At 33.6% G+C, this 15,159-nt stretch overlaps 1 protein-coding gene across 1 annotated transcript in view; it reads right to left on the bottom strand.

The window, feature by feature from the left end:
- Positions 1-321: 321 nt before the first annotated feature.
- Positions 322-15,159, bottom strand: part of Rab3GAP1 (RAB3 GTPase activating protein subunit 1) — a 91,734-nt gene continuing 76,896 nt past the window's right edge. The window contains exon 4 of the mRNA XM_085955892.1: positions 322-2,636. Coding sequence (XP_085812018.1) covers positions 1,316-2,636 — 1,321 coding nt within the window. The 3' untranslated portion in view covers positions 322-1,315. The remainder of the gene's footprint in view (positions 2,637-15,159) is intronic.

Below are 15,159 nucleotides of genomic sequence, written 5' to 3'. Positions count from 1 at the left end.
ATATTTAAATTCTTACCTATTAAATCATAATATAATAATTTAAATATAAATAATATTAATAAATATTTTTTAAAGTATCTATAAGTACCTATCTAACGTCTATTTAATTTCAAACTGCGTGGCGTCCAGTTGTCCCGGCGCCAAATCGTCTTAGACCCATTTCGACTCCACCTCTATAGATGAAGGTTTTTTTCAACATCTTTGATTTATGACATTTCACGCATATACACACGATTTGTATCAATCATATTGTGTTTTTTTTTTAAATATTCTTACGTATATTTTAATACTTAATCTTCAATAACAAGGCCGACAAAATTATAAATGCACATTTAATTCTTCAAATATACGACGATATAAACCAGGACGTAAACATGTTTTACCTTTAAAATTACGTTAAGCGAAGACATAATTTACTTATTATGCATAGTCGTACATAAAGTAACGTGTAGGTAACGTGCATTCCTTTAAATATATTTCAATCCGCTGCTGGATAAAGGTGATTCCAGTTATGTTCATTCTTCTCTGTCCCATGTCTTAGCTACCATGTATTTACGCCGAATTACAGTCTATCAACCCGAGTTTTAATGCGGTTATGTTGCATGATAGTTTTTATACAGTGTGGTTATTCGTTCGCCGAGTGTCCAGCGCATTGCCATTAAAACATTTTGGTGACCTATATCACATCGCGTAGTCTTCTCTGCCTTCTTCCCAATTGGTTTAAATTACATTTTTTTCACGTTATGCTAACATACACCTTTTCATGGCAACTTGCACTACCTACACTTATAATACCTACGACTCTTCTACTCCTAAGAAATCGATGTAATATTGTAGAAACATTTATGACCAACTTGCTAACACGAATATTTCAGTTTTAGCAATAAAAGGATATTTAAATTATTTTTTATTATTATTTTATTCACTGAATGTCCATAATATTTCAAAATGTAGCATTATTTTTATTCGCATTCGTGGCAATTCTGTATGTAGTGTAGTGCTTATTAACTTATGAGTAACTTAACCAAAACGAAAACGAAAAATTCTTCCACATTTAAGGACTAACTTCCAAAAAGCTTTCAAAGTTACGTTAGGTTACATCCGCAAATGAATATAAAATTAATATTATTATTCCTGGGCAATCCCAGAAAATATTATTCACATAACTATCAAATTAATTTAATCAATAATATCATTGCTACTCTAGATGCATTAACTTACCGTATAAGTCCAACGAGTATTTTTAGATTGAGGAGTATCTCTTAGGAGTAAAAATTCCTACCAATATTATGAAAGCTAGCTGAGAAAAAAGGAATCATGTGAATATCACATCTTCCGTAAAGGCACCAAGAACCCTAAACTCGTTCTGCTTCAATATGACCCTCATCATCTGAAGGGAACGTGCTGACGAAGCAGCTGGCCGGTGCGCCATCACCCGTAGTACATATTCCTTCTCCGTAGGGGCAGGAAAAGATTTATCCGATGGCATTGGTAAAGATTTCTTAGCAGGTCCTGACGTTTCTTCGCTTCTTCCTCCAATAGACGCCCTACCTGCTTCCCTGAACAAACTACATAATCGTATACCAACTCTTCCTCGTGACCCTCCGGGAACTTCTGCCATATCCCCGTCCAACATTTCTTTCAAAAAATTAACGATTTTTTCGTCAGAGCCATCATTCTTGAAATCAAAATTGAATTTCAATCTCACAGATTTGACACGTGCTACTGCTACTTCAACCAAATAAATCTGTTCCGATAATGTACCATATGATGCTGCACCAGCTCTTTCTCTCGTGATTCTTACAGCACAAGCTTTAACTCTTGAAAACTGTGCCTCTAGCCTCGGTAATTCTGGGATATCCTTGCATTCTTCTGCTAATTTCCCGATCACTGCCTGTGTCAACGAAGGTAAAAGAAGATCAACAATTTCTGATATCTTTCTAGTTTCAAGATATCTTAAAACCTTCTCAGCTTCCCTAGTATCATCGAAAAGCCTTTTCTGTCGCTTAGCTGGCACTTGTTTGGCAGCTGCCCATACTTCAAGCCACATGTTACCAGGGATTAACATTCGAGCACTAAGATGTCCACTAATTGATCCGTCTTCATTTTTTTCTTCGTTTTCTATCCAATCTCTCGGTGAATACCAACGGATAAAGTCGTCGAATATTGCACCAGGATTCGCCGCTTTGAATGATTCCATATCAGACAACATAGAAGCACTCATTATTTCGGCTATCATTTTCGTAGCAGCTGGGTCAGATCCTAAAGCAAGCATGGCTTCGGAGTCTTGCTCTAACTGGTCTTCTGTCTTCGGAACAGGTTCTTGTGTAACAGGAATATACATTTGATCGCCTGTTTCTAAGAGTTTGAAGTTTTCAAATCTGTTAAGTCTTCCAACAGGACGGTCCCAAAGATAGTATTGTCGTTTTTTCGTATCAACTCCCCCCGCCTCTTGGCTATCTTCCATGCACTCGAAAAACTCGTCACTGGAGGATTCTGAAGTTGTATCATCTCCAGTAGTAGAAGCCGTCATCGCAGCTTCGTCTCTAGTTTTCCGACGGTCAATACAGATGTTGATTAATTGCAGCTTCTGGTGTAATATGCATGTCCGCGAATTGGGGAAACCTTCGCCTATCCTGTTAACAAACACAAAAAAAAAACAATTATTAGATTAAAATTAATAAATTCATAACAATAGTTATCATTGTAAAGCTGCCGATAACTTCCTGTAATATTTTGAATATATTTCTCACACGTCAATCTATTATCTTGGAATGCATTGTCTAAATTTCTATTGTATTTTCGTGCACGATAGTAGTTAGTAGTATAAATAATGAACTTGAACGCAAGTAAGTACAGCCGAAAATACATTGTTCAGTTATTTTAGTACCAAATAATATCCCCATACTTTATCTTATTTTTTCTTGACACGTATGAGGGGCATTCCATAATGAGCTACCAATTTATGAATTTACGGATACCAGCTTACAGTGGCGAATTAATAGTGCCTTTAGAATTAATGAGGGAGGTAAATGATAATTAACCAAAAAAGGGGGTGGTACACACTCGGACAGTCATCCTTACGGAATTTAAATAGATAATACACACAAATGTCCAAGGCTCACTGGCTATTGTATCGTGCATTTATCGTATAATATGTAATAGATGGCAATAAGTAATATAGTAAGATTGAAATTATTATTCTGTTACTATGTGTATTGTGGACTCGCCGCATAGCTTCTTAGTGCAATAGATCAGTGCTTCCTAAACTCATGGGTCGCGGGGGCAGTAGGGCTTCTGTGGGAGACCGCGAAATGATTCAGTAGAACTACAAATATTTATTTATGAATATATATGTGTAATAATTATTATTAAAAAAAAGATTTTAATAACTAAAATATTTTTTGCGGGGGGCCGGGATTATTTTCTTCAGATTTTGAGGGTCATGGTGTGAAAAAGTTTGGGAAGTTTGAATAGATGATTGCTTGATAATTTTCCGATAGATGGAAACATTTTTTTCCGAAGAGATTTTTTAAATCAATTAATTATACCTCGAATAATTGGATATTTTATTAAATATTACACCATGTCGTCAATTAGGACGGTGCTTAAAAATAGATACCCTATAGTATAACGAATATTTAATTTACCTCAGTTATGTCACTTCGATATTATTATGAGACTGTGCGTGTCGACAATATTAACCAAAATCGACCGTTTTGTGTCGATAGATCATTATACTCGTAATTCAATTTGATTGGAATATTTGCTATTTTTAACTATTCTTCAAGTTTAACGGTAAATAATTGTATAGGAACCGCTGGTTTACACTATTAATATTCTCATATGTGGGGTAAAAATAAAACGTTTTCTTGATATAATAAAATTTAGAAAACTATGACTGGAAGTGTTACAGAGGAAACAGAAAAGTAATCGAAACGTATTCTTGGGTGTGCTAAATCAAACTACTTTTTGTGCTAAACTTTCAATTCCCAGTTTCGATTCCAACAAACAGCTACTTTTTTAAGAATGCGTATCTTTGTATCGGTAATTTTTATACAATCGCAGATAAGTGCATACAGGATACCACTTGTTGGCATTCATTAATTTCCCGGAGAATTGTATCACCATAAATAACTTATGCTCTATTTGTGTCCGCGGAAACCCACGAGTTTTTTTTTGTATCGCAATCTCCACACATTCATTTCATAACGAACACTTTACTTTCTTTAATACACGAGAATCAATTTCCGAATACACCTTTATAAAATAGAGATAACTATTATGTAGGGATAGTAATCCCGGATAGAATTTTTAATCCTGTAGTTACGGGATTAATATACTCGATCCCGGGATGGACGAAAATATTTTTCTTTTCAAAATAAAAAAAGGTAATATACAACAAGTTCTACGTTTTAGCATGCAAGGGGAAAGGTTTATAGTTATGTAAATAAAGATTGCTGATTAAATGATCCCGACGAAATCTTATATATATTTTTAAATCATCCATTTTTTTTTTAAATCGCACGGGTCAACGCAGTTCCAATTTCATTTTGAAGTCAAGTCAATAAATCGAATGAAAATAGAGTTACTGTCATTCGCACTACGCATTGGGAAATAGTTATTCATTGAAGTGTACATGCATAATATTATATGTACGTTTACGATGGGCGAGCGGTAACGTGTCGGCTTATAGCGTCGTGGGTTCCGGGTGCGAATCCCGGGTCGGGAAATTTACGTATGGCTTTTTTCAATCTGTATTCCAACCCAGATTATTGACCTAATAGATTGAACAAGTGGCTAACATCCATTTCTCGTAAAAGAGTAGTAATATAGGCCCATAAGAACATGGTGATGTACTTTAGGCTATTCTTTTCTATTACTTTATGATATGCATGCATATTTCTAAATTATAGGTGCCAGCATAAAGTTCCTCAGAATTAACAAGGTTTTACATACTTTTTCGTACAACCTTGGTTGGGCTTTCCACCTAGAGAACATAATAAATTATAACAACTTCCGCAAATTCCGTTGATTTTAATATTTATTCTGTTTCCTTATATTTATACATAATATATATATTTGTCTTGGATTATCTATAACGAATGTGAGAAAACATCTGAAAATGTGTAAAGGAGTAGATGTATAAAAACACACGCGTATTGACGCAAATTCTAAATTTGAAAAATCGGAGAAATCGTTTATTTTAATCCGGTCATGAAAGAAAACAAATGCTATTCTCATAATAGTTTGACAGATGTTTACAGTGCGGTAATAGCATATCGAGTGATTAGTGTGTTATCCAAGAGAGTTAAGTGTAATTATAATAAGGATATGGTACTGTAGTTTACTGTAACCTTATCCAACATACACGATCAATCAAAAAATATAAACATTATGGATGAAAAAGACCCATCAGCTAAGCGTCGCCGCTTGACAAATGAAGAAGTTCAGCGATGGTGTATTAGTCAGGAGAATTTACAGTTTACAATTTAATTTATTATATTTTAGGAAGACTCCGCCAGGCTGATCCAGCAGTTCACAGATAAATAATTGAATCACCAGAATAAATACAGTAAAACAGAGGGTGATAGGGGGAATACGTATGATAATGTTGACACGTGGTACTGTTACCTAGTAATATTTGCTAGTTTAGAAATAATTATCTGAAAATTACACTTTCTGTACAAAAAATCAGTGCCCGGTATTTTCAATTCCGGAATCAGTTATAGATCGGGATTTCGAGACTGCAAACCCTACACACAACTATTATAGTTAGCATTAATGACGGGAAGCTCTTCAATTTGCGACAAAACCTCTTCACTTGCTTCGGGAAATGTATTTTATATTTTTAATGAGACTTCAATGCGCTGTTGCTTCGGTAGTAATAATTCAGAAAGGTTATTAAACACACGTCTATAATTATGCATTATGAATGATTTGCATGCTTTAAGACACAATGAGTTTTAAAGATTCCCACAAAAAATATTTTTAAATACGGTACTCACAATAATTACTCCGTGAAATATAATGAAGCATTTTTCGTACACATCATAATGCGTATTAAGTAATTGTTAACGTTATGGTTCAAAGATTAAGTAATATTTTCTTTTACCAACAACTAAGTCGATAATGTCAGATTTATATGTTGTTCATTTCCTATTTGTGCATAAAATTCAATATTACAATATAATTACATTAGTAATAGCGACAATGATTCATTAAAAGACATTATTAACATATAAAAAAGTAATTCAAAATAGTGTATTATCTTTTTTAGATAGTGCTTATGGTGTTATTATCTTGCCTTTGATAAAAAGAGTGCTGTCGTGTATGTGTTCAACAGCATTAATAAAAATATAACATAAATTTAATATTGAATAAAAAAAAATGTCTACATTTATCTATATATCAGTCTCCGGATTATCGAAATAGGTATATACCTACCAATCTATATTGGTAGTTCAAATCGACACATTCTCGCTACCTTATACTGCTTTGCTTATGATATTATCGTTAACTAATTAGTACATCAATGTTGATATTATGTGGCACAGCCACTTAGTAATTGTATCACGTAATTAAATAATAGTCAATAAATATTGCCAAAATGCACGTCAATCCATTAACTTATGGATCGTTCCCTTTGCTAGAAGAGCAAGTGCAATTATTATTTATTTATCTGAATATGTACTAAGAATGAATCTTTTTACCAATACAAAACAGGATCGCACACATATTAAAGAAGCGCTATTGAAAAGTGCTTCTAAAATTATGTGTAAAGACTATTCATGAATTTATTCGATGATTTGAAATATCAGACGATGACTTAACTGTCAAATCAAATGGTATCCTATCCAAGAATGTACATAACTAAAATATCAATCAATAAGCGCGTACTGACTGAGCGAGCAGCTTCGGGCATTTGCTTCGCGAAAATCGCTGCGCGAGGCAGCTCGCTACAAAATTAACGTCGCGCGAGGTAGCCGCGCACAGCACATTTGAGCATCGATAAACCGTCGACGATTGGATCGAGTCGCGGCAATGCTCGGGCGAGGCGGCGCGTGCTTTTTCTTCGGGCGAGTAGCGTACTGACTGACTGAGCATTTTGCCTCGCGAGGCTTTTACGTTTATTATCTATGGCGAAGCTGCCTCGCGACCACGCGAGGCTGCTCGCTCAGTCGGTACGCACCTAATGATTTAAAATTGACTTATAAACAACATTATGTGGGCAGCTAAAATGTTCCTGCACCATTCCTTAAGATACACATGATGTCTTAGGTATAGGTATGACTGTATTTAAAAGTAGATTTTAATATATTAATAATTCGATACCAATGCGTGAAAGTTTAGCTTTCATAACTTATAAGTTTCATTTTTTATCACATATTAGATAAATTATCAATTACTTTCTAAAGTCGACCATAATTTAGTCCACAAGTATTGTTGACACATTATTTAGAGGAAGCCCCTCGATCTGTTCACCGATCAAAAAGAACCAGAGTTTGCCAACTACAAATTTACGGTGGGTGCCCATAACTCCATGCGGAATCTCCTCAAAAAGTGTTTCAATTATACCACGCCAATAATAATTATTGTTCTATGACAATCGCAACAATTAAAATCGCAACTAGTTTACCTTGAATTATTCAGTCAATGACATCGATCACATCACTAAAAACTGGAGTATGCAACAAAAAAAGGTTAAGCGTTTTCTGATTATGGCATCGCAGAATCCCACTAATGTGGAGCGTGCGAAGGTACATTATTGTGTGCCGTGAAGCACCTATTCTGTAGGAAAAGATAAGCAAAAAAAAACATTTCAATTGTGACCATATACCTACCAACCGTAAGTTTTCATCAGCTTATAAATGGAACGAAACCGCCTAAAACTGATGACCGTAATTATTAACTTATCATTTAGGCCTTTGTTTTAAAAACTATCATTAATTCTCATCAGCTTACTACAAAATGTTCGTAGAAAAGCATTTTAAGAAATTAGGTAAGTGTGTGTTTGTGGTTTAATAATAGTAATACGATGCTGTACCGTTGAGCAATAATATTGTTAAGACTAATTCGGAGAAGACTGATAAATACGTAACACGTGAAATTGATAATACGCCACACTTCAAAAAGATAAATATAAAACCATAACCAAAGGGAGTATAAAAAACGGTTCTTCTGATGAGTGACGGACATGCGATGTCACTCGAAGATTCGTGGCGCAATAAGTACTTAGCAACGGCCCGTACTTATTGCGAGAAATGCAACAAATTGTGCATAAAATAATATAATGAAGATACCAAGATAATAATAAAATAAAACAGGCAGAAGCCTTCGTATGATAAATATTATTGATTAGTTAAAATCAAGTTACACACGTAAATAATCAAATTATGAAGATAATGAAGATAGGTTGTTAAAAATAATTGAGGAGCTGAATAGACAATGATTTCTAAACTATGATTTCGAGAAAAACTCATCTAATCATATCGGATGCTGTATTCCATAATATATAAAATATATGTCAGCATGCTCTCGTTTTGACTACTATCGGTGCATGTAGTCGTCATATTGAAAAGATTTTTGGTGACATGGTTACAAAGTAAAGTTAAGAATTCTGATAACATTATAACAGTGAATCACGTAAATTTTACTTAGGCCACTCTTCCAGTCAGATCCAAAATTATACATCAAATCCAACTCGTTCAAAACAACTATTCCGGTAGATATACTTAACAGATGTATATATAATAGTGCGCATTAATAGCATACAATACCTTTGAAAATATCTTCAGTTTAATATGTATATAATATTATTATAAAATCATTTTTAATGAAAAAATGTATGTCTCTATATCTATATCAACAAATATTCAAAATCTTTATGGACATACATAATCCATAATTTAATTTAAGTTACTAATATTAAATAGTAGTGTACCCGTTCAAATAAATAATCATAGTATATATTGAATAAGTGGAAAACGGAAAAAAAAATATCGGGTACTTACATACACTATATTTTAGGTGCTTGATTACCTGAACTGACATATAGGCACCGTAAATGATTTTTTTCCTTTAATTCAATGGTGAAAAGTAATTAGTACCATATTTTAAAAATTGTATAGGTACTATAATAATCTATTAAAAAATGACTGAACATTTTATTATAACAAGAATATATTAGATACACACGTGTAATAAGACATCTAGTTACTTGATAACGATGAATAATAAATCTTATTAATTATGTTCCCTCACTTCACATATTATTTTCAATGTGGTTCAAAAAGCCGCTAAGGGATGATTGAATTATTAACAATAATCGGTTAGGGTACGTCATATATCAAATGCACAGACACCTGTAATTCCATTCACCTCAATCGTCATCATAAATTAACACCGACAAGCTTTGTTAGGTGAATAACCGCAATACGGATTAAGGATAAGCCAGTCTGATTTAAATATTAATTATAAATGGATTCATAAATATACAAATCTGAATTAGGATCGCATTCCATTATTCGTTATACAATAAATTAACACCTTTCCATTCATTAACACCGTTTTCATTGTAAAGTATTTCAATGTTAGACAATAAAATTTGGATTTTGTCATTCGTTTGTATATATTACGCCGTATGTGCGAAATCGACTATTACATGAAATGTGCAAAATTTTGCCTAAATCATGAAAAATGCAAGTCCTTTGCCTTATTCATGAATTAGGCAAAATATCTGCCAAGTGCGTGAATTCGGCAGTAATCTTTCTGCCTAGTTCATGCATTGGGCAAATTAGATAGTAGCGTGACGGTGGTGTTTTTTGCAGCTAAACCAAATGTGTCAAATGCTCATGCATTAAGCGTCAATTACATTGAGCTTTTTTACGAGCTGATTATTGGCAAATTTATAATCTGCCTGTAAATTCGCCCAGTGTAATCATCGAACAAGCTAATAAGCAGGTTGTAAACACTCCACCGAGAAAAGTTGAAAGCCGGTCAACTTTATAAGCTACACGCCGGCTTGTGGGCGTATCGCGTCTGCGCAGTAGAGCGATGGTGGTGGAAAAACGAACTACTCATTTTGAAATTTACCTTTTTGACGTTTAATGGAAACATTATTATGGAGCGTAGCGACCTCCCGGCAAAAAAACGAACTACGTTCCGTCAAAATCGCTCGCTGGCTTGTGGCTTATCAGCGAATGGAAAATTTTGTGTGTAATCATGAAATCGCAGTAGCTGAACCGCCCGCTTTTAAATTTGCCAATAATCAGCTCATAAAAAAGCTCAATGTAATTGACGCTTTGGTCAAAATAGATGGTCGCGCTCCGGTGGTGTCTTTTGCAACTAATCAAACTAACCAAATGTGTTAAATGTCATTGATTGTATAACAATATACCGATCAATAACTACAATGACATTCGTATCCATTTACTATGCCCAAAAAAATCTAGAACTATAATATGATAACGGAAGAATTTTATTAAAAGGTATTTTTCGCGATTTGATTCGTGCTTGGGTATCAATTGTGCAATCGTCGATTGTTTGTTTGCGATAGTATGATTTGATAGTTCGTTAACACTTGTTAGCTAACCTCAAAATGGACATTCAGTTGAATTCAGAATTACAAAACCTAACCTAACCTAATAATAAAAATATTATATTATGTCCAATTATAACTAATAAAACCATCCGTATTAAATTTACTTTTTCTACTGTCATGTTGACAGTTTAAGAATTCCATACCCTGGCGAATTCACGCACTCGGCAGATAATTTACCTAATTCGTGACTAAGGCAACGGGTTTAACTATTACATGAATTAGGCAAAATTTTGCCAATTTCGCAAATTCGGCGGAACATGTTCACTTATTTCCTCCATTTCTGCACCAGACGTAGTAATAAACTATATTTCTGTTACGATGGGCGGCATTAACATAATAATATGTTTTACATAGTATTTATTAACATTCGCTAAATTATTTCCTTTCGAAGATTAGGCTGGAACTAGCTTTTGGTGGTTCTACAACTATAATTAGTTCTATAACTGGTAAAAAATTGATTAAATGTAAAAAAATATATAAAAGACTACCTGCTAAGACAACATTCTGCCAGTGAGCGAGGCCACAAGGCAACTCAGCGACGCAACAGCTTCGGGTAAGAAGGAAAAACGGGAAGGGGCGATGATTAGAGATTGTCATCACTTGCCGCTTACCTGGGCAGTCGGACCTTGCCCTTTTATCAGGTATGAGCACTCCATGCCGACTGCGTTTATAAATTTACATTATTATCAATTATTGTATACGCTGTGCTGTAATCGTACCTTTGTAAATAAATACCTCTCTGCTTTAAGTTTTCATTATTATATTCGTCACCTCCGAGCCGTAAGAATATTGTGTTGCAGCCCTGATTAAGCCAGTCCGTTACAGGCCTCGGAACTGTCAACAGCACAGTCACAAGTTGACCCGCGTTGCAATATATAAGTCGAAATTAATATCTTTGTACAATTAACTCACATAAACACCTATATCAGAAATGACCCCAAGTGTTTCACTGATTATCTACCTACGACGTGATATCTGTATATACATAATATGATATATGAAACAAATGTATTTTTAACAAATTTACTCAAAAATATAAATATAATAATACTCTAAAATTTTGCCAATTAAATGGTCATGTAAATTATAGTCGATATATTAAAATTATCATCTGATGATTTAGATATTAATCTACATAACTATATATACAGAATAATAAATAAATTACTGAATATGTTACGCTTCCTTCCCTTCGACGTTTTTTGGGATTTTTTTTACAATCAAAACTGTGAACCTACACATCCGACATAAACTCAACAAATTGGTCAAAACCACTACAAATATAATACCCTACATCGTACTACAATGTTCAGTTATTTACAGCTCGCTTTCTGACTCAGAAAGTCAAGTGAAAATTAAATACTCATATCATAAAAAGTTTTGTGAAAAAATATATCTCTCAGGCGCAAGTCATAAATACTAATTGGCTGGTTAAGTATTTATCTTGACAATGAACCTTTTCGCCAACCTGCATATTTTCAACGACTTTCCATTAAACATATCTAACGTTATCAGTCTTTTAAGTGTGTGAAAAATAAGCTGACGTAGATGTAATCTGTTAAACAAATGAAAAACAGCACATTGTCATTGTTGCTGATGAAGCTAAATTCTTTGAATACTGACCTGTTTATATAATTAATACCTACCTACCTAAGTTTTTAAATAGTGGGGGGAAATATTAATATATGACTAAACGTAACTTTCTACCAAGGTATGCATGAATTCATTTGATACAAAATTATTGTAAATTGGTTTGTCATCCATCAGAGTTCCACGAAGAACTGTAAATAGTGGTGAGATATTATTTTTAAAATACAAATGTACTCATAATGATTGAATAGTTAATGTAGCGTAGTATATTCTTGGGTTTTCACCGTGTCTCCTTCTTCCTTCTTTACTCGACGTTTCTCTTGATAATGGCCTCTGCAACGAGCCCGAAACGTCGAGTAAAGAAGGAAGAAGGAGACACGGTGAAAACCCAAGAATATACTACGATAAAAAACAACCGTGAAAGCCTCAAACATTATAGTTAATGTAGCATTTGTATTATCTTTGACCACGTAGTATTTGAGACAATTGAATGGGCTCGCTACCATTAATGATTTGAGCAGTTTTGAGTTACGAATGCAGTAATGAATGAGCTTTCGTAAAATTCCCTATGCTTGAGGCAAATATTTTTTTTCTACGGCAACACTATATTATAATTTTTAATCGAACATTTTGTATGTTGTCTTCCCTGCATTGGTGATAAATGTAAAATAAAAATGGCGGTAGATGTTAGTGTAAGTGTCAGTTCTTTCGATATAAAAGGGATGAATAAAGGTCGGAAATGCAAAATTAATATGGAAAAATTAAATCAAAATTTTAATTAAAACTTACTAAAATAAACTTTATTTATCACTTGAAAATTATTTATTTGATTTTCACAAAATATCGATTTGTAACAGAAATTATTAATGGTGGCGAGGCTTTAATTATGTTTAATTATAACCCACAAAGTTGTGTTAGTCCGAAAATATGATACCTGCCCTACCATTTTAGTTTAGTGATAATTGTGATGTTATCAAAATAATTATGTTTTTAAATTAACGCCATCGGCTGAGGGCATTCAACAAGGCGACACGCATTTTAACAAAAATAATTGCAAGAAGAAGGAACTTTTTATATGCCACGTTTTTAAATTTTCTGTTGAATCATATAAACTTGACAATTCTATGTATTAATAATTTAGGACAAATAAGGCAATTGTCAACAAATCATTTTGATGCTATTTTGCAACAAAAAAACAAATACAGAATACTTACTGAAATGTCATTTTGATTTTGATTATATTAATAATTTAGTTGCTAGGACCACCCCCTTAACAACCAATAATAGTGGATTGAATTACGGATTTCTCCCGAAATAACTTTTCATACAAAACAGAATTAGCTGAAAATGAATTCAATTCTACTTAAAGGTGGCTGAAAGTATTAAAAGAATGCGTTGGCATCGTGTTCTGATATATTCTAAAAGTTTCAAATGGCTAGTCAGAAAGTTAGTTAAAAATCGATTGCAAGATTTGTACTGGATAAACAACCACCGGACAAACAAGAATACAAGCTAAGAAAAACGTGATAAAATAAATGGATATATTTATAAAAAACAAAAAATATAAATACTATTAAGAAAATCATCAATAAAAACAATTATTATTAAAATATTAGGTATTTAACACTATCAATGTGGAATTGTTTTTAAAAAATAGCGATGTTATCAAAATTGAGTTCTAATAGCAATTTAAAAATGAAATTTTTATAAAAAGAAGAAGACGACTAATATAAAAATAATTAAACAACAAAACACAACTCGTCACTCCAATAATAATTTTTCACGTCCCTATATTTATAGGAAATATATTATTCAATCTCAACACCATTTGATACTAATGTAGGTATTTGAACATGAATATACAGTTTCGATCAACAACAATAAAATGCATATCAAAATTGACTTTATTTACTTTGTATTACTACGATATTATCATACTAGCATGGATGCTTATTACCTACATAAAGAATGAATGCATATTATTACATACATCACAAATATTGTAAAACATATTATGTATGTCATAAAGTCTGAATGTATGCATCGTATCTATGCTAAGCGGCTTGCATTTCGCTGACAGCGTGAAAGAGCACCCATCGCGATGACTTTGACTCAATTTGACGGTCGATAAACACCTATTACCGTTATCCGATGACAGTCATAGAAGAGAGGACGCGCCGTAGAAAGCGCCAACGCCGAGAAGAGTGAATATCCGCGTCCACTGCAAGTGGTACACCGGGTCGGAATTATCAGGCTGTGTCATCGGCGCATAGCTTCTGCGCAGGCTGGCGCGTATTTTCCGCGGGAAATAGATTTGGCGCCAACTCTGAGTAGGTGCACGGTTTACGCGAATAATGATTCTGTCTGCACTTAAAAAATAATGAGGCTGAAATCCCGCTTTGATATAAGATATCAAATAGTATAGATAGATCAGTGGAATTCTATGGTTCATTTTGGTTTTCTGAAGTAAAATTGAACTGGGTTATGTATACTATAATATAAGCATTTGATGAGTCGAGAACCAGAACTGGGCCACATAAATATTACTAGAACCACGACAGAACAATATTTAATACATTCATTAAAGATGGAAGTATAAATAAAATCAATACGACAACCCTTATCGAGTCGTAGTTCAATACGTGAGCATCATGGTCAAGTAATGACGACCGAAATGAAACAATATTTAAAAAAAAAATCAACACTAGTGACACGCTTTGCACTGATTTCGGGAACATTGTCGGGATATGAGTGGATTTTGAAGACGTAGCATATGTCAAAAAAATGAATTTTTATTTGTAGACGAGTTTTCTGACCATCCCACGATAGCCGAACAGTTACGCGTCCGTCTTATAATATCGTGAGTCTCGGGTTCAAATCCCGGGTCTGGAAAATTCACGTTGTTTATTTTTCAATGTGCTTTGGACCCAGAGTATGGACCTAATAAATTGAGCTAAGTGGCTTAC

The sequence above is a fragment of the Rhyacophila brunnea genome, unplaced genomic scaffold (genome assembly GCF_057557595.1).
Source record: "Rhyacophila brunnea isolate RB1 unplaced genomic scaffold, BYU_Rbru_1.0 scaffold_5, whole genome shotgun sequence".
NCBI lineage: Eukaryota > Metazoa > Arthropoda > Insecta > Trichoptera > Rhyacophilidae > Rhyacophila > Rhyacophila brunnea.
The sequence above is the reverse complement of the archived record's forward strand: the minus strand, read 5'-3'. Positions and strand labels throughout refer to the sequence as shown.